This window comes from Nylanderia fulva, unplaced genomic scaffold (assembly GCF_048542155.1).
Source record: "Nylanderia fulva isolate GAGA-0341 unplaced genomic scaffold, ASM4854215v1 Scaffold17, whole genome shotgun sequence".
Taxonomy (NCBI): Eukaryota; Metazoa; Arthropoda; class Insecta; order Hymenoptera; family Formicidae; genus Nylanderia; species Nylanderia fulva.
This window is the reverse complement of record NW_028189945.1, coordinates 1,780,843-1,805,359: the sequence shown is the minus strand read 5'-3', so window position 1 is coordinate 1,805,359 and position 24,517 is coordinate 1,780,843. Positions and strand designations below refer to the sequence as shown.

Here is a 24,517-nt window from a genome sequence, read left to right as displayed (position 1 = left end):
ATTATTTTATTATCTTATATGTTATTAATTAAAATAAATGACTTAATTTTATGAAGATGTGCGAATACTATAATGAAATTAATGCAATAAATATAAACTTAATTTTCTAATGTCAATTAAAAAATATTGATTAATATTAATTTACATTACTTTAAATCAAACGTTAAATGAATTTTTTCTTAATAAAAATAGATTATTATATTATATGATTGCATATATAAGAGAAATTCTGCAGTGTGACTTTAGACATAAATTCCTAAAAATCTGAACATTTTACTGTGATATTCTGATCTTCAACCGGTATAGCAGATCACTTTAGATACTTACAATTAAACTGGTATTAATCTTGCGAACTGCGACTACAGATCACAAGATTTATCCCGCAATCTGATTTATCGATTTAAGATGTAATCTTTAACTTACTCGTTAAATATTCATATTATAGATAGCGATATCAGTTACTTCTCTTCTAGAAAGATTTTCTAATTTTAACAATATTTTAGTAATAATTTTAATAATATTTAATAATGACGAAGGCTCTATAGCTTTAATTTTCTATTAACATTTTTGAATAAAGCGCGCTTTATTCGAGATCGATTAATGACGTCATTGACCAATCATAACCATTTATCTTCAGAGAATGGCTGTGATTGGTGAATCGCGTCATTACTCGATCTCGAATCGATTGAACCAATTTCAAATCGTAAACGATAATAGAGAACTAAAGTCGTAGAGCGTTACTCATTTTCTTTCTTGCTTATTTAAATATAATTATTTGTACTATCTTTGCGAAGATGTGCGAACACCATACAGTGGGTCCAAAATGCGATCGTTGCACCACAGGATATTACGGTATCGCAACGAGAGGCAGCAGCGAAGATTGCAAGAAATGCGCTTGTCCACTTGCCATCGAATCGAACAATTTCAGTCCGAATTGTCAGCTCGATGAACCGACCGATATTAACAGTGGATACGTGTGCACGCAATGTCCCGAAGGCTACGCCGGAAATCATTGCGAAAGGTGAGGAAAAGAAATTATTTATACGTCGAATAACGAATAATTTCTTCGGAAGAAAGTATTAGGCCGGTTTCATAAATGTAGATATACGTTCTTAAAAATTGGCCCTTAGCTATCGTAGCTAAATTTTAAATATCTCTTTTAAATGTACTAACTAATTATATTTGCAATATTTTAACTATAATTTAACAGGAAATTCCGTTAAACTTATAGCTTACAATTATTATGGCCTCAAATTTCAAGCATAGTAAATTTTATAAGTAATATAATCTAAAATTAATGGTGGCTAATATTTTTTTCGTGCTATAAAAAACTCAAAATATAATAATCGAAAAATTAAGTTTCAATGAAATAATTCAAAACAACTTAATTATTGATTTTTCATGGCTTTTTATACTTAAGAATTTATATAATGTTTACAAGCTAAAAATATATATTGCAAAGATACAAATAATATATACATGTATATCATATAACTTTAAACAACAAAAGTCTTATTATATTTTACTTTTTTATAATTGCAATAATTATTTGAATATGCTTCTTTTGAAGCAAACAGTTTATGTGATTAAAGTATTATTATTGAATAAAAAAAAAATAACTAATTTCGATTTCGATTAAAAGTTGTGATGTAGGATTCTACGGCAATCCTATGACACCCGGGGGCACTTGTCAGCAGTGTCCTTGTAATGGTGGTGCCTGCGATCAAGAAACGGGTCGCTGCTTAGAGTGTCTCGGCAACACCGAAGGCTGGAAATGCGACAAGTGCAAAAAAGCGCATTTCGGAAATCCTTTGGACCAGAATTGCATGCGTGAGTATAAACACATATTTTATATTTTGCAATAATGCGATTTAAATTGATTGAAAATTTACACATAATCAAATATTTCTGATGAAGTCTTTGCAAGGAATAACATTTAGATATTTGCCCCATTGCAAAGCAAATTAATATATTAAATAAAATATTAATTAAAATATTATATTAATTAAAATAATTAATATATTAATTAAAACAATTTGAATATATAATAATAAATTAATTAAATATATAATAAATGTGTACAATTTATTTGTTTTTAGCGTGCAACTGCTTTCCCCTTGGTAGCAATTCGGTCGAATGCGAGCAAACGACCGGTCAGTGTCCCTGCGGGCATTTGTTCACTGGTCGTGACTGTTCCTCTTGCATCGAGGGCTTCGGGAACGTGACTGCAGGTTGCCGGGAATGCGACTGCGACGTGGGTGCCACGAGCGACGGATTCTGCGATCCCGTAAGTGGCATGTGCAGGTGCGCGCCGAATGTCATCGGCTTCCGGTGCGATCGCTGCGACGTGGACCACTACGGCTTGTCAGCGAGTGGCTGCAAGAGTGAGTTGCATGCTTTTTTATATTCCGGCATGCTTATTGCTTTTTTATTATATTACCGGACCTTGGCCGGACTTGTCTCTCTTTTTACTGCGACACAATGTAGGTCCGTCACGTTTTGTGGGTCAAGTATTTGATATTTTACTTTAATTTTCAAATTTTATTTTATTCCATTTTTCTAACTTAAATATTTACAGTATATTATTATACTTACAAATTATATTTACAATATTTATATATTATATTTAATTTGCATTCTTACTTGATATACATTATGGAAAAACCGAGAATAATTCCGAGAAGTTTATTTTTCTGCTTGTTCGAAAAAAAATTTGGAAATTAAAATAAAATATATTAAATATACTTGCAAATATAATTTTAATTCGTAAAATTGAAAGACAAATTACGCGTAAATTTGTTTTGGATTATCTTGGAAAGATTTAGGACGAAATTATTTTTTCTTTCTTATATATTAATTTAAATTGCTATTAAAATAAATCTTTAAAAAATTACGCGAAAGTTTGATTGAGAAAACTAGTAATCTTCTGCATATTTGTCGATAAATAATAGCCGACAAGCCGAGCCGCGTATAATGATCATTAACAAGTCTAATTACTTTCGAGAGAAAATCGCATCGTTACATGGCTTATGCGCTCACTAGGTTTTGATAGTTGCAAAGTTTTTTGTAAGTTACCAAGTACCTCATTCTCAGGACTGCATTTAGCGCAAAACCACAATATGAGCATAAATAAAATAATCCTATTTTCTCTTGTCTCGTAAAATACGAAAGCGCCAATTTAAGAAAGTGCGCTTTAATATAATACATTGAAAAATATTGTTTTCAACTATATTTTGCAAAATCGTTCTAGAATACTCTAGATCCTAGAATTAGGTAAGTGATATACTTTATTTATAAATAATATAAAATAGTTGACAATTTACACGTATGTATTATACGTGTCTAAAAAGATTGATTACGATATTGATGATTTCACAAAGAAAAGAGCGCCGTATAAGGGCAGCCCTGTACCTGCGTTTAGTCGAGATGGAACGTAAAGAGTAATGCGCGACCCTTCATCTTACTCTAACGCAAAACCCGAGATATTTTATCTCGGCCACATACTCTAAGTACGCTGCACTTATCCGACCTGGCAGCGGCCATGATTTCAGAACGCTGCCTAAGATTTACGAAGCTGAAATATTCTTACCGTTCCCGTAATCCGCTTAATTTTAATTTACGGTCATATTTACGAGCGCGCGTTATTTCGATCGTCAAACGCTGCATTGATCTTCGCCCATCTTCTTCATCTTAAATAAATTACAAATCAAAATTGTAGGAAAAAAAATTAACATTTTGAAGAAAATTAAAGTTTTGCTTTTCCAAATATATTTTATTTAAAATATATATTTGTGATAAATAAAAATATTTATAAAAGCATAAAACCTTTAATTTTTATATATATATATATAAAATTTTATTTACATTTTTACTTTAAAAGGATATACAAAACTTAATAATTTTGATATTTTGTGATATTATACTCTCTATAAATTTATTTTTAATACCTCGAGCAAAATTATACATACGCGATTTCGATCAAATCAACGAAAAAAGTAGCGTAGATAAATGGGGACGATTAAACACACAACTTTACCTTCGTGATGGCCGCAAAGGCTAGGCAAAAAGTTGAATTTACGCTACCGTGTAAATTAAAATCACCAGATATACACAGACGAGCATCAAAAACAGAGTTTCATCGCGCGAGGGATAATTCGAGCGTGTCGCGACATAATAGTCCGGTCGCATTAAAACGTTATATGAAGACGTTTACAAGCAATGGTACGAGGTGTCGAGAAAACTTTGATATACACGACGGTCGTTAGAATTTAACGTCTCTCGGACGAACGAGCTTGTAAGGGCAGCGCGTAAAATCCTGATACGCCTCGTTGTGGCGGCTCCTTTACGATCCGGCCAACAAATTCCGCGAGATCGGACAGATTGTTATCAGGCTATCACGAAGAATCCCATAAATCGCAATCATTCAACCCGTCGTCGACCAGATTTCCGGGACTTGACGTCTTTCTTTTTCTCTGTCATTTTCTCCCCTTCTCTTTCTCGTCGGAATAATCAAAGTTTCTATCACTCGTATCGTAATCTTAAGCCATTTGTTACAGAAAAAATCGCACAATCTCAATGGAATGTGATTGTGTCGTCTCTGCTTAAAGTATTTCGTTTAATAAAGCGATAAATAATAAGACTAATATATCTATAAATATAAATGCAGGTAGAAAACGGACTGATAAAAGTCAGAATAGAGTCGCATCAAACTTGTTTTTAATTTGATTTAAATTAATTAAAGAAGAATTTAAAAACAAGTTTATTGTTACTAATTTTTGCGCCTGGCTCTTATATTATCATATTATTTCCTACACTGAAAAAGAAATTTTTGTTTAACTTGACTAAACCCTCCCAAGACTATTTTTCAATTAAATTATTATTTTATCAATTGAACATATATTTGTATTTAAGTCAAATATACATTTTGTTAGATTTAATATGTTATATTTAATTTAAATATTTTTATATATTTAACAAAATAACATTTAGTTGAGAAGTTTAGTCAAGCTAACAATTTTTTAGTGTGCCTGAATTTATTTTTTCTTTTCATTGCTTCATAGAAAATTCTATGGCATATTCGAAAGAGAATTAGAAAATTATCATTTCTTACATATTTACATATGTCTCTCCACACCAAAGCTAAAAAACTTAAATCGTGAATTCTGAATACCGTCTAAAATCATTAGTATGGTATATTCTAATTGTTGGTTACATTCGCAATAGAATTTTGAGATTATTCTGTAACGTTATGAGAGCAAAATGATAAAAAAAGTCGAATTTAGAAGTTGTTTCCTTTCTCTTTGCACGAACGCGGGAAGGGATAATGAATTTCGTCAATAATGAGGATTGATTGAAGGATCGACTATTTGTAGTCAATGAACGTTCGTTTAAGCATACATCATAAGTGCCTCTTCAGATAAGTGCATAGGTAGATACTTTGCGCGATATGACGCGCCGTTTCACGTGAGATTTTCTGGTTTTATTTAGATCTGGCTCGTTTCTCTCTCTCGAAGAAAGCTCGAGGCTCGACAGAGCTGTCCGTGATGTTAATTAACTTCCTGCGGGACGCCACCTACTTCTTTCTCTCGTTCGCGAGTGATACGCTCCGTTTAACGTTAGACTGGCGGCGTAAACGATGCAACGAACGGCTGATGCATCAGTCAGATTATTACTATCAATCGCGGAAACCGCAGTCATTTCGAACTCATGCCGCACTTACGCACGAGTTCGATCATGCGTGTCTTTTCTTAAATAAATAAAACGCAAACAATTTTAGTTTTGTATCGGAGACACTTATTCCATTTACGTTTAATCGCCTTTTGAGATTTAATTTATCTTCAAAGTACGAAATCTTTCCACATATAATTTAGCAACACAAATGATTTAGAATAAATTATTGACATCGATTTTTTAATTGTTTTTCTGTGTTTATTTTATTTTTTTTTTTTTATTAATCGCAAATCGTTTCCGAGACATTTGCATTGAAGAAAATTGCGTCAATGCGTGTCTTCTTAAGATTTAATTTATTTTAAAAGTAGAAGATTTTTTCCGTATAAAATTTAGCAACACAATTATTTATAATAAGTTATTAGTGATTATATTCATGACATATCGATTCTTGAACTTTTTTATGTTTCTCTATTTTTTTTACTCGTAAATCGCTTCCGAGACATTTGCATCGAAGAAAATTGCATCGTACACATCTCAGAATCAGTGAGTAACATTAACGACGAGAGACAGCATTAGTATTAGCGATTTCGATATCGAGATATTGGCGAGGTAAACCGGGAGACCGAAGAGTGCGGTTTTTCCTCGGAAAATTAATTCGATGCGCACGAGGGGCTATCGATAATGGACCATAAAAGACGCGGATGCTCGTTCGTGATGGACCGGCGAAAGTTTAGAAAGATGCAAATCGACGCCGAGCTGTCAGAGAGCGAGAGACTGTCAAGTCGACGAGATATATACGCGTCGCATTGAATGCTAATCACGGGGATGACGGGACACAAGTGAGCATTAATCAATCATTGTTTAGCAAATCTACTTGTTTTAATTAAATATTGTTACGTTCTATGTGTGTATATGTATATGTGTGTATGTACATATACACTCCCCTTTTCCGATTTGTAGCGATATTAATTACAGTTACCAATCGGAACTTGGCTGTTAATAACCTCGGAATCTTGTTCTGCAAGCTAAATATATCTTCCACTGCCACGATTCTTTTTTTTTTGTTTTTTTTTTTTTTTTTTTCGTTTGCTCTCTTATCCTTAGTTATGCGAAAGGGACTGCTCATGCGTGAATAACGTAGGCGGACCGCGATCGAGAATTGTAAATTTTAAATCGGTACCGTCGTCGCTTGTGCATCAAAGGTTCTCCGAGTAATATCTGTACGATTCTTTTTCTTTCTCTGCGATACTTGCAAAATCATCTCGATTGTATTGTCGAGCGAAAAGAGCGAGCGAATGTCAATTGACACACTAACAATAACTCGGAATAAATTACGATAGTGTCAGAGAATTTATTTGCGATTTTAAACGCTTATATATATATATATATATTACGACAGTAAAATTTTAAATCGTGTGTATGTATAAATGTCGTTTAAGATCAATTAAATTATAAATAAATGAAGCTAAATTATACACTGCTCTTTGTGAAAATTGCAACACAGCTAATATCACTATTCCCTTATGGCGCTGCAATTTTCACAAATAGCAAAAAAATATATATAATTTATCTATAATTTAATTTATCTAAAAGACGCACTTATACATATAATAAAATTTTTTATTTTATTATGATAATTTATTTATATAGAAAATTGAGATATACATAAATGTACATTGCCACTAATAATTTTTACAAATAATTATTAACAACACGGATTATTATATTTTTAAGATAAATAAAATTACACACCACTAATCTAAAAATTCTTTAAATTTAAAATCACGGCATTTTAATTTATAGTAGAGTTAGATAAATTTAAAATTTCATATATATATTATATCATATTGCATATCATATATTGGTGCTTTCCATTTAGCAACACAAGTCGACACAAGCATCATTCTATCTTTATTCTTATAGAATGTAGAACAAAGATAGAATGACGCTTGTGTCGTTTTGTGTTGTTAAATGGAATATATGTATACATATGTAAAACATGTTTAAAGCCAAGTTGTTTCAGAATGTTTAAGAACATTTGCCTAATCTGTTCTGTTAATGATTTACATTACATATGTATACCTATATACCAAAAAAGATCAGATTGTCATGCTTCCTATGTGTGCTTCATTTAAAAACAATACATACATATATAACACATTAAAAGCATATAATAGATAATGACTGTCAATCAAGATCTCTTATTATAACTATCTGTTAAAATTAAACATATACATATGTTCACATTATAAGAGTAAAAATTCACAAAAATTTATATGCCAAAAATTCAATTTTTTAATTTAAACTTGTGTTCAATATATGTTATGTATATATAAAATCCTAGCTAAAAATATTTAAAAAAATATATATAGCAAAAATATAAAAAAAAAATTTTAATGTTGGACGTTCAAGAAAAGATTCGAAAAATTTAAATATTTATAAATTAAATACTACGTCTGAACTGAGCTTGCTTAAAATACAATAAAATATGTTACAACAATTTAATTTATAACACATAAAATGTTTGAAAAAACTTTTTAAAACTTTTTTAGCTTATAACGAATTTCTTAATATGCATTAAAAGTTTCAACATTCTTTTTTTACTAACAAGAACAAATTATATTTTTCTGTCCAAAATAAATAAATATATCGTTTGATTTCTCAATCAATTTTATGCATTTTATTTACTAAACTTGCAAATGAAATTGAAAACATGTTGCTTATATACGCATGTATATGTAAAATAGAATTAAAAACTCTGCACATTCTCAAGTTTAGACAATATTAAAACATTAATATTAAAATTGTATTCAAAGAAATAAATTTAACGATAAAAATACATCTATTTCCTCACGTAAAAAAAGTTGTAGGAAAAATACGTAAATTTAATATGTTCTTAAAGTTTTTCTTGATTTTTTAGAAACTGATTTTCCGGCATATAGAGATTTTTATGAATATTTGAATATTTCGCAGTTATTTACGGCAATAAATACAAATCGGCAATTAATATAAATCATCATTTATATTAATTTTAAATTCTAATTAAAATCGTTTCGCCAAAAAAAAGACATTACTTATTTGACAGTTGCAGCTAACAATGAGTAATACAAAGAAAAATATAAAATATTAAATATTAATTTTCATATATAAAATTTCAATATTCCATCTTGCGTGTATTGTGTTAAAAATATCAAAAGCTATAATGTTCCAAAAAATTATAAAAATTTGCCTTGTCGTAACTTGTCACAGATTCTATTACTCCAAGAATGTCTTTTACTTGTACTTCTACTTTATCTAAATTTAGTGGGCTTGATTCTAATACTTCACTTTGCGTATTGTGTTATAAATAGTCATCAAAATCTCCCTTATTATTCACAGTATTACAAAACTTTTTTACATCAGCAATAAAAGCTAAGTTTAATTCATCACCAAACGCGGGGATATTTTCATGTTGGCTTGATTCTACATTGTCTTCAACACTTATAATGTTATCTGCGGATCCTGTGCTTTCCAGTTGTTGATATTCTCTTCCATCGATTTTTTGGCCAGAGTTCAAACATTTTGTGAAATTGTCTGAAAGAATACAATCGTTATTTACATAAATCTTTGATTTTATAAAAATTGTATTTACTTTACCTGTAATTTCTTCATTATTTTTATCATTATCCTGTTGTTCTTGATGTTTTTTTTTTTCATCTTCTTTATGAGAATTGAGATCTTCTATTACATCATCTGAAGGGGTAACTTTTTCTTTGTATTTTCCAACACTTCTCCTGTTTTTCGATTGTTCTTCTACTTGAGCTGATATTTCCTTAAGTGTGGTATCTTCTTCAGTTACATTTATAATTAACTTTGGTGTCTGATTAACTGAAGATGTTGTATTTTTTTCTGTACACAAATCTGACAATAAGTCGTTAAATGATTTTATGAAATGTTCACACTGATTGTTATACCATGTCTCGTTAATCGTTGAAACATAAATGTTCATATCGTAAGATGTGCAAAACTCGTGAAATACTTCTTTACATTTATTTCTTATTACAGTACTAATGGTTTGTATTATTGCATTTATTAGTGTAATAGCTCCTGGAATAAACTGTATCTCAAAATTGTCATTTTGCGTAATATCTTTTGTAAAAATATCAAGATGCGTTTTGGAACCAGAAACGATTAAAAGCACTTTGTCGCTTACATTTGTTTCCTGTTGACGTTTTTTCACAAGTTTCACAAAATGATTATTGTACCAATCCTTGACAATTTTTTGAATTTCATCTCTTGTTGTACATAAATTAGGAATATTTTTTATATCCTTAGCGGTTGTTTGCATTGTACTGTTATAAAAATAAAATGGTGGTAATTTATGGTCACCTGTAATATTTGTACAAAATATAACATTTAGGTAGCCTGTTAATTTTTGCATGTCAATTTTTTTATCGCTTTTCGGTATAAAACTTTTCCAAGAAAATTGGGTTTTAAACATAATATAAACGTTATCTCTTTTAATGTCTTTTTTCTTCAATCGGTGCGTGAACTCTTGAAATTGAAGACGAAATTCCTGTTCTTCGAAAGATATGAAACAATAATGCAGCCAGTTGTATCTGTCGTTATATGTTTCTAATACGTTATACTCTTCCATAAGTTTTAATCCTTTAGTTCTAAAGTGATCAAATTGAATTATATTTCCGGATTCTTTAAATTGTTGGAACCACTTATATAATTCGGATTTTGCGCTTTTCAGTTGTTGACATTCTCTTCCATCGATTTTTTGGGCAGAGTTCGAACATTTTGTGAAATTATCTGAAAGAACATAATCGTTATTTACATAAATCCTTAATTTTATATAAATTATATTTACCCTACCTGTAATTTCTTCATTATTTTTATCATTATCCTGTTGTCCTTGATGTTCTTTTTCTTCATCTTTTTTATGAGAATTGAAATCTTCTATTATATCATCTGAAGGGGTAACTTCTTCTCTGTATTCTCCAACACTTCTCCTGTTTTTCGATTGTTCTTCTACTTGTGCTGATATTTCCTTAAGTGTCGTATCTTCTTCAGTTACATTTATAATTACCTTTGGTGTCTGATTAATTGAAGACGTTGCCATTGTATTTTCTTTTGTACAACAATATGACAAAAAGTCGTTAAATAATTCTATGAAATGTTTACACTGATTGTAATACCATGCCTCGTTAATCGTTGAAACATAAATGTTCATATCGTAAGATGTGCAAAACTCGTCAAATACTTCTTTACATTTGTCTCTTATTACTCTAATCGTGAGTTTCGTTATTCTTGATATTTGTTTATTGTATCCTGAAAGAAACTGTACCTCGAAATTGTCATTTTGCGTAATATTTTTTGCATGAATATCAGGAAACATCCTGGATCCAAGAACGATTAAAAGCACTTTGTCACTTACATTTGTTTCCTGTTGACGTTTTTTCACAAGTTTCACAAAATGATTATTGCACCAATCTGTGAGAATTTTTTGAATTTCATCTCTTGTTGTACATAAATTAGGAATATTTTTTATATTCTTAACGGTTTTTTGCCTCATACTGTCATAAAAATAAAATGGTGGTAATTTATGATCACCTGTAATATGTGTACAAAATATAACATTTAGGTAGCCTGTGAATATTTGCATGTCAATTTTCTGCTCGCTTTTCGGTATAAAAGTTTTCGACCACTGGAATCTTGTTTTAAACATAATATAAACATTATCTCTTTTAACGTTCTTCTTCTCCAATCGGTGCGTGAGCTCTTGAATAACATTTTCAGCAGGTTGTCCGATTGCTTGATTTACTGGACTTTGAGTACGTTCAATATTACTAATAGTATTTTGATAAACATATGCAGCAACCATTTCATTTTTTGTTTGATCACTATCTTGTTTATGACACGTTTCAAATTTTTGTTTAACCGAAAAAAGTATGTTCTTATCATTTCTGTGAGCCTCTTCAACTGACATTATAATTAATATTTAAAGATTATGTTTCACACAAAACTTTGCTTTACTGACTTCAAAAGTTTACTGACTTCGAAGAGAGAAAAAAGAGACTTTGCAAATTTGTGCCACACAATATGAAGTTATCGAAGCAATGAGAATAATTGTAGAGAGTTGTCGCGGTTATATTTGCTCTTAATAACTTTTCGAACAATCAAACAAGGAAAACAATATCTAACAATCATATATAAACTCACAATAATATTTTCTTATTTACGAATAGCAGTATATATCGGTTAATATATTATACTGATTATTGTGCGCGACGGAAAGCAGGATAAGAAGATCGGAAGCGAGACGACAGAAAAGCACTGCACTCGACACACACGTATCTTGAATATTAAATAATATATTTACACTACTAACAAGAAAAGTACAATTATTCAAACCGCACAGAATTTACCAAAAGATAGCCGAGTCGAAAGTATCAGAAAGTATTGTACAATAACCGAGAAAAAGCCGTGTCAAAAATAAAATACTGAGTGTTGCGCAAGCAACGGTAATTAAACGCAAAAAAGACAAGCGATCTTTTTTGGAAAGTAGAATCACACTCTATTCGCGACGAGCAATCGGAAAGAGCCCCGCGGCCTCTTGAGAGGGTGCTTATATAGTCTCTATTTTCTAGAATATTTGCGAACATTTTTATTATTTCATCGGTAGGTTGAGGGCGAAAGAACATATAGAGTTATTGTTTATTGTGAGATTGACATCGCATTTTGTTATTAACCGAACTATTGTATATCACCTATCGCGCGGCCGCGGTCCTTACTGTTTATTATGATTTTACGTAAGCGCTTATTTTTCGCAGGCGCGGAGTATCTGTATACCCTTGCGGCCGAGCGCTATTTTAAATATAATGCAAAATTACGCATGTTACAAAATAATATAAAATAAATTATCCGCATGATGCATGTTGCATGCTAATACTGCATGATAGATTCTAATGATTTTTTATCCGCAGGTTTTGCACGTTCGAATTTCGAACAATTATATTGTTTATGTTTATACAATTTAAAATGTAACGATAATGTCAAAAGAAGATTATGGAAAAATTGTACGGGAAAACTGAGAACTAATCTGTAAGGTACCTCGTTAGTTTTTCATTAATTGAAAATTGTTTTTAAAAAATACAATTTATTTATTTAATAGCTATATATTGTTTATTTGATAAATATGAGGAGAAACTGATACTATAATACATGAAATCTGTGTCTAAATAATATAAAACTAACATAAATGAATACTTTATGATGAAAAATAATCGTAAAGCAAGAAGTAAAATTTTCTAATGTATAAAAACAAAATGTTATTTATTTTTGTATTTTAACAATTCAAGAATTATTTAATAGTGTGAAGAAAATAATTTTATTCGTGTAATGCAAGTTTAATATATTACTTTTAAAAAACAATAAAAATTGTAATACATTCTCTTTAACTTCACATCATGTTGTATTGTAATTCATTTGGCAAAATAGCAAAAATTGTATATTGTGTCAATTTTAATGATTTATGGTTTAGCAATGAGTAATGTTTTCATGATTCAGATATACTTACTGATATAATTTTTATATCATACAATTGCATTAAACTATATAATTCTAATAGATTAAATAATGTACACGTGTTATTAACAACACGGATTATTATATGTTTAAGATAAATAAAATTACACACCACTAATCTAAAAATTCTTTAAATTTAAAATCACGGCATTTTAATTTATAGTAAAGTTAGATAAATTTAAAATTTCATATATATATTATATCATATTGCATATCATATATTGGTGCTTTCCATTTAGCAACACAAGTCGACACAAGCATCATTCTATCTTTATTCTTATAGAATGTAGAACAAAGATAGAATGACGCTTGTGTCGTTTTGTGTTGTTAAATGGAATATATGTATACATATGTAAAACATGTTTAAAGCCAAGTTGTTTCAGAATGTTTAAGAACATTTGCCTAATCTGTTCTGTTAATGATTTACATTACATATGTATACCTATATATCAAAAAAGATCAGATTGTCATGCTTCCTATGTGTGCTTCATTTAAAAACAATACATACATATATAACACATTAAAAGCATATAATAGATAATGACTGTCAATCAAGATCTCTTATTATAAATATCTGTTAAAATTAAACATATACATATGTTTACATTATAAGAGTAAAAATTCACAAAAATTTATATGCCAAAAATTCAATTTTTTAATTTAAACTTGTGTTCAATATATGTTATGTATATATAAAATCCTAGCTAAAAATATTAAAATATATATATATAGCAAAAATATAAAAAAAAAATTTTAATGTTGGACGTTCAAGAAAAGATTCGAAAAATTTAAATATTTATAAATTAAATACTACGTCTGAACTGAGCTTGCTTAAAATACAATAAAATATGTTACAACAATTTAATTTATAACACATAAAATGTTTGAAAAAACTTTTTAAAATTTTTTTAGCTTATAAGGAATTTCTTAATATGCATTAAAAGTTTCAACATTCTTTTTTTACTAACAAGAACAAATTATATTTTTCTGTCCAAAATAAATAAATATATCGTTTGATTTCTCAATCAATTTTATGCATTTTATTTATTAAACTTGCAAATGAAATTGAAAACATGTTGCTTATATACGCATATATATGTAAAATAGAATTAAAAACTCTGCACATTCTCAAGTTTAGACAATATTAAAACATTAATATTAAAATTGTATTCAAAGAAATAAATTTAACGATAAAAATACATCTATTTCCTCACGTAAAAAAAGTTGTAGGAAAAATACGTAAATTTAATATGTTCTTAAAGTTTTTCTTGATTTTTTAGAAACTGATTTTCCGGCATATAGAGATTTTTATGAATATTTGAATATTTCGCAGTTATTTACGGCAATAAATACAAATCGGCAATTAATATAAATCATCATTTATATTAATTTTAAATTCTAATTAAAATCGTTTCGCCAAAAAAAAGACATTACTTATTTGACAGTTGCAGCTAACAATGAGTAATACAAAGAAAAATATAAAATATTAAATATTAATTTTCATATATAAAATTTCAATATTCCATCTTGCGTGTGTTGTGTTAAAAATATCAAAAGCTATAATGTTCCAAAAAATTATAAAAATTTGCCTTGTCGTAACTTGTCACAGATTCTATTACTCCAAGAATGTCTTTTACTTGTACTTCTACTTTGTTATCTAAATTTAGTGGGCTTGATTCTAATACTCCACTTTGCGTATTGTGTTATAAATAGTCATCAAAATCTCTCTCATTATTAATAGTATTACAAAACTTTTTTACATCAGCAATAAAAGCTAAGTTTAATTCATCACCAAACGCGGGGATATTTTCATGTTGGCTTGATTCTACATTGTCTTCAACACTTATAATGTTATCTGCGGATCCTGTGCTTTCCAGTTGTTGATATTCTCTTCCATCGATTTTTTGGCCAGAGTTCAAACATTTTGTGAAATTGTCTGAAAGAATACAATCATTATTTACATAAATCTTTGATTTTATAAAAATTGTATTTACTTTACCTATAATTTCTTCATTATTTGTATCATTATCCTGTTGTTCTTGATGTTTTTTTTTTTCATCTTCTTTATAAGAATTGAGATCTTCTATTATATCATCTGAAGGGGTAACTTTTTTTTTGTATTCTCCAACATTTCTCCTGTTTTTCGATTGTTCTCCTACTTGAGCTGATATTTCCTTAAGTGTGGTATCTTCTTCAGTTACATTTATAATTAACTTTGGTGTCTGATTAACTGAAGATGTTGTATTTTTTTCTGTACACAAATCTGACAATAAGTCGTTAAATGATTTTATGATATATTCACACCGAATGTTATCCCATGTCTTGTCAATCGTTGTAACATAAACGTTTATATCGTAAGATGTGCAAAAATCTTGAAATACCTCTTTATTTTTGATTCCTATTCTTTTCCTTATGTTCTGTGTAAAATTATCGTATTCTTTTGAACACAAATTGTATCCTGTAATAAACTCGAAATTGTCATTTTGCGTGATATTTTTTGCATGAACTGCAAGTATACTCTCCGAACTTATTAAAAGCACTTTCTCGCTCACATTTGTTTCCTGTTGACGTTTTTTCACAAGTTCCACAAAATGATTATTGTACCAATCTGTGAGAATTTTTTGCTTTTCATCTTCTGATGTACATTTAAGCATTTGATCTACATTAGGCATTGATTTAGGCATATGTTTTAAATCCTTAGGGGTTTCTCGCGTTATACAGTCATAAAAATAAAATGGTGATAATTTATGGTCACCTGTAATATTTGTACAAAATATAACATTTAAGTAGCCTTTTAATTTTTGTATGCCAATTATATTGACGCCTTCCGGTGTAAGAAGACCTTTCCATGTGAATTTTATTTTGAACATAATATACACATTTTTTTTAATGTTCTCTCCGAATCGGTGCGTGAACTCTTGAATAACATTTTTAGCAAGTTTAAGACATTTCTGTTTTTCGAAACGTTCGAAACAACGAAGCAGCCATTGGTATCTGGTTGTATACACTTTTGATGCATCATCATACTTATTTATAAGATCGAATCCTTTAGCCCTAAATTGTTGAAAGTTAATCATATTTCCGGATTCTTCGCACTGTCGGACCCATTTATATAATTCGCTCTCCAAAATTTCATAAGAAAAATGTTTTTTTTGCAGATATACTTTTTGTTCGATTGAATAATTTTCCTGGGTTTTGAAATCTTGGAAGTGACGATTAAGCCACTTGAGTCTGTACTTAACCGATTTTGGTGCAGCATACTTTTGCATAAGATCGAATCCTTTAGCCTTAAATTGCTCAAAGTCAATCTTATTTTCGGATTCTTTGTACCACATATGTAACTCTCTCCTCAAGATTTTATATGAACTTGTTCTACGTCTGGTCGCATTTGATACTTGTTCGATTGGTTGATTTCCTGGACTTCGAGAACGTTCAATATTACTAACAATATTTCGACAAACATTTTTAGCAGCCATTTCATTTTTCGTATGATCACTATCTTGTTTATGACACGTTTCAAAATTTTGTTTAACCGAAAAAGTATGTTTCTTTTCATTTCTGTTAGCCTCTTCAACTGACATAATTTATAATTAAAGATTATGTTTCACACAAAACTTCGCTTTACTGACTTCAAAAGTTTACTGACTTCGAAGAGAGAAAAAAGAGACTTTGCAAATTTGTGCCACACAATATGAAGTTATCGAAGCAATGAGAATAATTGTAGAGAGTTGTCGCGGTTATATTTGCTCTTTCGAACAATCAAACAAGGAAAACAATATCTAACAGTCATATATAAACTTACAATAATATTTTCTTATTTACGAATAGCAGTATATATCGGTTAATATATTATACTGATTATATTGTTTATGTTTATACAATGTAAAATGTAACGATAACGTCAAAAGAAGATTATGAAAAAATTGTACGGGAAAACTGAGAACTAATCTGTAAGGAACCTCGTTAGTTTTTCATTAATTGAAAATTGTTTTTAAAAAATACAATTTATTTATTTAATAGCTATGTATTGTTTATTTGATAAATATGAGGAGAAACTGATACTATAATACATGAAAGCTGTGTCTAAAAAATATAAAACTAACATAAATGAATACTTTATGATGAAAAATAATTGTAAAGCAAGAAGTAAAATTCTCTAATGTATAAAAACAAAATGTTATTTATTTTTGTATTTTAACAATTCAAGAATTATTTAATAGTGTGATGAAAATGATTTTATTCGTGTAAAGCAAGTTTAATATATTACTTTTAAAAAACAATGAAAATTGTAATACATTCTCTTTAACTACACATCATGTTGTATTGTAATTCATTTTGCAAAATAGCAAAAATTGTATATTGTGTCAATTTTAATGATTTATGGTTTAGCAATGAGTAATTTTGTCATGATTCATATATACTTACTGATATAATTTTTATACAATTGCATTAAACTATATAATTCTAATAGATTAAATAATGTATATTGTATATATTCATAAATTATAATTAACCTATGTGTAAAGTTGTTAGTGTATTTCTAGATTTTCGATTCTTCTAATATCGGAAGTACACGCGATTCGCTGAGAATTCTTTCAGAATCGTTAGCTTGTTAGTAACTCCCGGCGTTATTAATGTACATTAATGCAGCTTACGCAATCAAACTCAACGCGGACATCCCGCGGCGGAATTGAACTCGAATATTAAACGACATAGTTAGATAAATTTGCTTTTGCATACAGTGAATCCGTTCGATCGAACGGTGCACAGCCTTATCCTAACTTAAGCGGCATAATTATAACATGGTCTCGACGTATTTAAAGCGGTGCGTGATACTCTACGATGGAGCACTTAATAAGATCGTATTTTCTTCGCCGTCGTTGAAGACCGGAATTGCGGCTATACTAACATAAGTGCATACCTCTCATCGGAATTCGCTCGGTCGTATCTTGCGATATGCAGTAAAATCTTGCTCTTATCGGGATAAGCGCCAGAAGATAAGACTGTTTATAAACTGGAAGAATTTGTATGGAAAAGCGCCTCGATTACGAAAAAAAAAAAAAAAATTGTTTATCGTGTAACATTTTTTAATGAAAAAAAATATATATACGCAGATAAATATAAAGTAATAAAAAATCACCGCGAAGGAATTTGTAGGAGAAGTGATTACAGAGGAAGAAATTATTTTATGTAACATTTTTTAATTTAAAATATACGCAAATTAAAAAATAACAAATTAATAAAAATCTTTAAACTATCATATTTTATACGAATACTATGGGTGTTTAGAATTGGAAATCTGCGGGATTTTATGGAGAATGGAAGTGACGGGATCTGCGAAGTGATTATAGATACACGGGATCGCAATCTGTATAATTATAAATTCGAATGGAGAAAATTCTGTAGTTTTGGGTGAGAAACGATGTATCCGAAAGGTTCATCTATAATCGGAGGTTCGTAGAATTAGGGAGATTAGAGAGATTGTATACATATTATACATAATTCGTAAAGGGATTCATATATATAGCACTAGAATTTTCATTTAATCTCGGGATCGAGGATTTATGAAAAATTTACGGATATCTCAGAAAAAAGAACGATGGAGATTATAACTTGATCGAAAGTTTATTTTGTCGATAGACTTTGCTTCGCGGAAGCATTATAAGCACATATGGTTAGGCTCGGATAAATAGAGTTCTACCTAGTACATTATCCGGACGTATGGACCAGAATAGTCGCTGCCACGCAGGCTGCTGATGCAGCCGGGACGCAATTAGCGGCGCAATCTTAATCGGGACACACGCCAAAACGAGTTTCCGTCTTTATTCGAGCAAACGAGAGGAAAAATCGGGCAAAAAGGACAAATCGGGGATACCGTTCGGACGAGTCATCGTTTGCGATAGAGAAGCTCGGGATGCATTTTTTCAACGCGTGCAACGCTTTATCTTAGCTCTCAAGATGTGTGTAAAAATATATTTTGGCATGCATTTTTTTCAAATTTTTCTCGATTTTAAAATATTTAATTGATGAAGAGATAAAACATGTAACCAGGGTGTCTAGCATTGTCAGGGAATTTAAATTTTGAATTGTTAGGGAAAAGTCAGGAAATTTGATTATTTATCTAGATTTTTTCACATTATTCTACATTTGTGTGTCTCAATAATTTGAAATTTTTTATTAAATAAATATAAACTTTTCCTTGACTTCCAGCATGCTAATTTTCTGTGTTGTTAAAAATCGATTCATCTACAGCGTGTTCGTTAATTTATATTTTCATAATTCATTTCATAAAGGTAATTATTTAAATAGTTTATAGTGACATGTTTGTTTCGATTATCGTACATAATGCATATTGTATAATTGATTTAAATTTTTGTTTTTTTAACTTCCGAACCTTTTCATCGTTGACAAAAATATCTCAAGGATTTCATGATTTAACATTTAATTAATTTATCATGCAGATATATACAAATTATATATTTGTAAAAAATAGTACTAAAAGTCAGGGAGAAAATGAATTTCTGGTCTTGGAAAATCTGAAAAAGTCGGAATTTTTTTCATTGAATCTGCTGGACGCCCTGGCAACAAACGCGCGATCATCTCTTCGACAAGCACCTCGACGAGTTATGGATCATTTTGAGGGAGTTTCACGCGCCGCGGAACATCCGGTTGTACGCAATAACAGATATTTTTCGTCGTTTCCATTGTTGCACGCGCACGCGTGCAATTTCCACAATAGGATCCGTGCGTTTCGGTCATTACCGAAGGCTTCGCCTCGTAAAATGCCTCTCTCGCTACCAGGGCGGCGCGCTCTCTCGCGAGATGAGAGAACGAGAGAAAGAGAGACTGCACCTCTCCACCTGCCCACAATGCACAACAATGGCTATGTAACACGCATACGCCGGCCAGATAATGTATACGCATTACGCGTGAATAATGATCGGTCGACGGAAGTCGACGGGCGTAATGCAACGTTAAGTCGCGCCTGCGCGTTCACGCCCGCGCAAATCGTAATTGTAATTGATATCCGGAGATCATCGCGTATCCATATTTTTTTTGACATCCGAATCTGTAATCTTGCATTTTTTTTCCATCCCTTTCTTTTCCATTTTCGCCTCATCCCTCGAGGATAATTTGCTGGAATTTGGTCGAACTTGATGCTCCTGGATGTAGAAATTTATATCGGTCTTTGCAATATAAAATCGGTGCAATTTTTGATTATTACGATTTAATATATATAATTATTGATATATTAATTATTTGTTAATAATTATATTAATTTTTATTATAATTTAAATATATTATTATGATATATTTATTATATAATTTTTGTTAGATAATTTCTATAATTGATATATTATAATTATTAATATATAAATAATTATTACGATGATTTAATGCAATAATTATTTATATGCGCTCTTATTTTTTTTAAATTTACTTAACTTTGCTCGGACTATATATTTTTCTAGAAACCTGAAGCTAAATCGTAAGGCTTCAGTTACTGCATAAAGGTGCGTAGAGTCTCGCGTTTCAGGTAAAACGTTTTGCGGCGGTACCGATATAAGTGTACAATGAGTCCTCGTGCGAATATTACGACAGCGTAATGCAGCGTGACATTGTAAAGTACGTCTAAAAGTGCCTTTTCATACGCAGCATGCTGCAGCAGCAAATCAGTCGCGTGATCAAAATTTATTAGAACATATTTTTTTGTTCTCTTATTATTTCAAGATTAAAATTACGATTCTTGCTTTTATATTCTCATAATAATCTATTTTATTCTTAAAATCCATTATTCAATTAATATAATAATATACGGAGAGAATTTTCTCTTAGAATTCACCCTCAATATGGTATTGGAAGAATTTTATAAGAATTTCTCTTATTATTATTTATCACAATAAAAAATATTAATATGTATATAGTAAATTATCGAACATATTTTATATTTTATTGTGGTAAATATTAATCAGAGAAATTCTTCTAAAAATTCTTTCAATATCATGTTGCCCATGATTACCAAGATTTTCAGGGTAAATTCCAAAAGAAATTTCTCTCTGTGTAATAATAATAATTAGAATTACAACTTATATTTTATTGTGGCAAATATTAATCAGAGAAATTCTTCTAAAAATTCTTTCAATATCATGTTGCCCATGATTACCAAGATTTTCAGGGTAAATTCCAAAAGAAATTTCTCTCTGTGTAATAATAATAATTAGAATTACAACTTATATTTTATTGTGGCAAATATTAATCAGAGAAATTCTTCTAAAAATTCTTTCAATATCATGTTGCCCATGATTACCAAGATTTTCAGGGTAAATTCCAAAAGAAATTTCTCTCTGTGTAATAATAATAATTAGAATCACAACTAGCTGCGTGTTCTTCCGTTTGCTGTCTTTGCAAGTTCGTTCAATTGAACTTCACCAATAGCGACAAACTGCTGCGGCAGCATTCTGCATATGAAATGGTACCTTAACTAAAAGCGAAGAGGAAAGAATTTTCTTAGCGCGAGCGCGGACATTAGTATTCGCGCGAATGACGCGGAATCCGCATCGGTACTCCTGGCCTCGCTTTACCGGAGGCTTACATTAGACGCAGATCGCATCGGGAAACGACGCCGCGTATACAAATGCGCATATACGTATGTGCGTAGACACGCGGAGATATCGGACGAGCGTTTTCACAAAGCGCTATTACCTCGGGGCATCTGGCACTTTTGCAAACGGGAAACGAGTTTAGTGCGCGCAATCTCTTCCACGCTTTACATAGATGAATCGCGTCCTCGGTCTCGCTATTGTCAACTCCTTCTTTTTTAGGTCGCGTATAGATATTTTATCTCGCGATCGAGTCGCAGAAGGAACGGCCTAGTTTAGGAGAAAGAGATATTGTTGAAACGAATGTCGCATTTTCCTATAGCTGATCGATCTTTTAAAAATACTGTAATTCTCTTCTTGATTGCTTCTTTGATCGTCTCTTAAGAAATTTGATTTGCAATCAGATATCTATGAAGTTGATACGACGGAGAAAGGGTTAGTCACGAGACAGATATCCCTTGTATTTTAAAGGAATTGAATAGCTCTTTCATTAAATTACTTTGCTATAATAATATAAATAGAATTATTTATATTTTAAAGAAATTGAATATCTTTTTTATTAAATTGTTTTTTTTAACGTGAAGTAAATGGTGAATATTTTTTTCGACTACATCGAGGAATAAAGTCATCAAATTCGCGATCGATGATAATTATTTTGCCGCATTTTTTCGAGGGCTCCAATTCGGCGTTCTTTCTCGACTGTCAGAAGCGATGTATTTTGTACGTCGCTCGCGGTTCTTATAGAGTTTCCGTCCGAATAAGTTGATCTCTCAGGACGAGAGAGAGAGAGAGAGAGACTCGCAAGTCCGCCCACGTGTCGAGCGATATCGCGGATCTGCATAAGCAGATGTAGATGCACGTTCGCGCGAACACAGGCGCTGGAAAGTAAAGAGAGCGCAATTTTACAGCCAAAGCCGAAGAGCGATTTTGAGGAATCAAGGGCTCATTAGAATCCTCTCCCGAAAGCCATCCCGTGTAAAACTTAATCGAGCAATATATACTTATATTAAATAAAGCACTCCGGCTATTCGTCGGAGCCGTTTGAACAGCGAATAAATTTTATGAGATGATCAATATTCTCATTGTATACGTGAATTATTTTTTTGTATTTTATTTCTGACACAATAAAGTACAAAAAATAATTTGCATGCCATAGGAATTTGTTAGAATAATTATTTATATTTTTGTGGCGATTACATCGTCACATACTTCCCTGAGATTAATAAGGAAAACACGCATACGAATACGAACACTGACATATACGAAAAGGACAAAGGCACAAGTAAATATAAATAAAATATTACAGACGAGACGAAAGACGAGTAGGACAGAAACAAAGAAGTAAAAATAGATAGAAAGTTCGCGAAGCCTCTCGAAGCCTAGCGAAGGGCGTTTTTGAGGCAAGGTATAAATAGGAGATTTTTAGATAACGAGATATACCGTCTTCGATAGTCGCCGCGCACGGACGCATCACGTTTGTAATCCGAGCGATATATCTAACTGTATTCACGCGTACCGTTTGCACTAGGGAGTATATTCGGTTCATTTGATCATTGCATGGCTTTGTTTAATTCCCGCATCGTTCCTCCTAAGCACTCGCGACGCGCGAAAGAGCCTAAATTTTAAAGAAATTGATTATATCTTATCATTAATAAATGGCTATAATAATAGAAATATGTATATAATTATATATAGCATTTTAAAAATATTAAATATCTCTTTAAATAATATTTTTAATGAAATTTTCTATAAAATATTTGTCGTGCAGTTTATTTAACAAAGAAATTTCTCTTTTAAACTATCTTAAATTCAACTTGTAAGATCAAGAAACTTTGAAAACCATCGATTCGAGACAGACATGTTTCAAGTCGATAAGAGACAAAAGCCCATCTCCACGTGAATGATCGCATCATAAAAATTTATATTTTACTTTGCGAGCTCTCATAAATTCCAAGCGTTATTCGCCGATTGAAGTTTTACGAACATAGAATTTCGCTTGAGAAAATGCAAGTCTCATTTTATAGCGCATTCCACAGCTTTCTTTTTTTTTTATCGATACATTTTGCGATCGTCCGTCTCGGTAATCGATTTTTCGGCGAGTTTGATAAATCAAAGACGCATATAAATATTTTCAGAGCATAATTAAAAATCTCGGTTTCCTTTGCCTTATCCGATTTTTCATCATGGATCAATGCTCAATTAAAATCACTCGTATGAGCTCTCTTCGTATATATGAAACGAGCAAAGTGATTAAAACTCCGTCTTCTCTAAATCCGCTGGATGCAACTGCTTCGTTTATCAGGCGCCATCGCGACAGATCGCGATATAACGTATAGAGACGTTAAATCGTTTGCGACACATATGCATGTATACTCGGATTACTTCTTGATAGCTGGACCATTCAGTATGAGTGACGCTTAATATCTCGTCGAGCTCCATTTCTCACGCGCCAAACCATGAAGAGCGAAGCCTCCGTTACGGAATAATGTCTTATCGATCACGCGGTACGATAAAGCATCGTTTCCTTTTTAAATCGCCGCTTTGGATATATATACGATCGATCCGTGGACCCGATAAGGGGACTAGCCATCGGGTGACGTGAACGGAAACATTTCACGGACTCTTTTCACGATATTCTTACATCCTCCTCATTCTTCTTCTTCTTCTTCTTCTCG

General features: G+C 30.9%; 3 protein-coding genes across 4 annotated transcripts in view; 1 reads left to right on the top strand and 2 right to left on the bottom strand.

Moving 5' to 3' along the window:
* wb (wing blister) overlaps positions 1–24,517 on the top strand; it is a 173,671-nt gene that overhangs the window by 65,287 nt on the left and 83,867 nt on the right. For both annotated transcript variants that reach the window (XM_029311947.2, XM_029311948.2), the window contains exons 11-13: positions 795–1,021; positions 1,643–1,830; positions 2,100–2,384. In XM_029311947.2, the coding sequence (XP_029167780.2) occupies positions 795–1,021; positions 1,643–1,830; positions 2,100–2,384 (700 nt within the window). The remainder of the gene's footprint in view (positions 1–794; positions 1,022–1,642; positions 1,831–2,099; positions 2,385–24,517) is intronic.
* LOC146723756 (uncharacterized) lies at positions 9,011–12,294 on the bottom strand. Its single transcript, XM_085481254.1, has 3 exons — positions 10,531–12,294; positions 9,307–10,467; positions 9,011–9,243 (listed from the first exon to the last, which is right to left on the bottom strand). The coding sequence occupies exons 1-3, from the start codon at positions 11,642–11,644 to the stop codon at positions 9,011–9,013; spliced, it is 2,508 nt and encodes an 835-aa protein (XP_085337380.1). The 5' UTR covers positions 11,645–12,294.
* Positions 14,941–16,974, bottom strand: LOC114938165 (uncharacterized). The gene is made up of 2 exons (XM_029311959.2): positions 15,242–16,974; positions 14,941–15,178 (listed from the first exon to the last, which is right to left on the bottom strand). Exons 1-2 carry the CDS (start codon positions 16,821–16,823, stop codon positions 14,946–14,948), a joined length of 1,815 nt encoding a protein of 604 aa, XP_029167792.2. The 5' UTR covers positions 16,824–16,974; the 3' UTR covers positions 14,941–14,945.

What these genes read in the sequence shown, in the direction of transcription:
- LOC146723756 (XM_085481254.1), bottom strand. Translation starts at nt 11,644, where the DNA reads ATGTCAGTTGAAGAGGCTCACAGAAATGATAAGAACATACTTTTTTCG. An exon ending in AAATAATGAAGAAATTACAG is followed by an intron (nt 10,468 to 10,530) that starts GTAGGGTAAATA and finishes ATGTTCTTTCAG; the next exon opens with ATAATTTCACAAAATGTTCG. An exon ending in AAATAATGAAGAAATTACAG is followed by an intron (nt 9,244 to 9,306) that starts GTAAAGTAAATA and finishes GTATTCTTTCAG; the next exon opens with ACAATTTCACAAAATGTTTG.
- LOC114938165 (XM_029311959.2), bottom strand. Translation starts at nt 16,823, where the DNA reads ATGTCAGTTGAAGAGGCTAACAGAAATGAAAAGAAACATACTTTTTCG. An exon ending in AAATAATGAAGAAATTATAG is followed by an intron (nt 15,179 to 15,241) that starts GTAAAGTAAATA and finishes GTATTCTTTCAG; the next exon opens with ACAATTTCACAAAATGTTTG.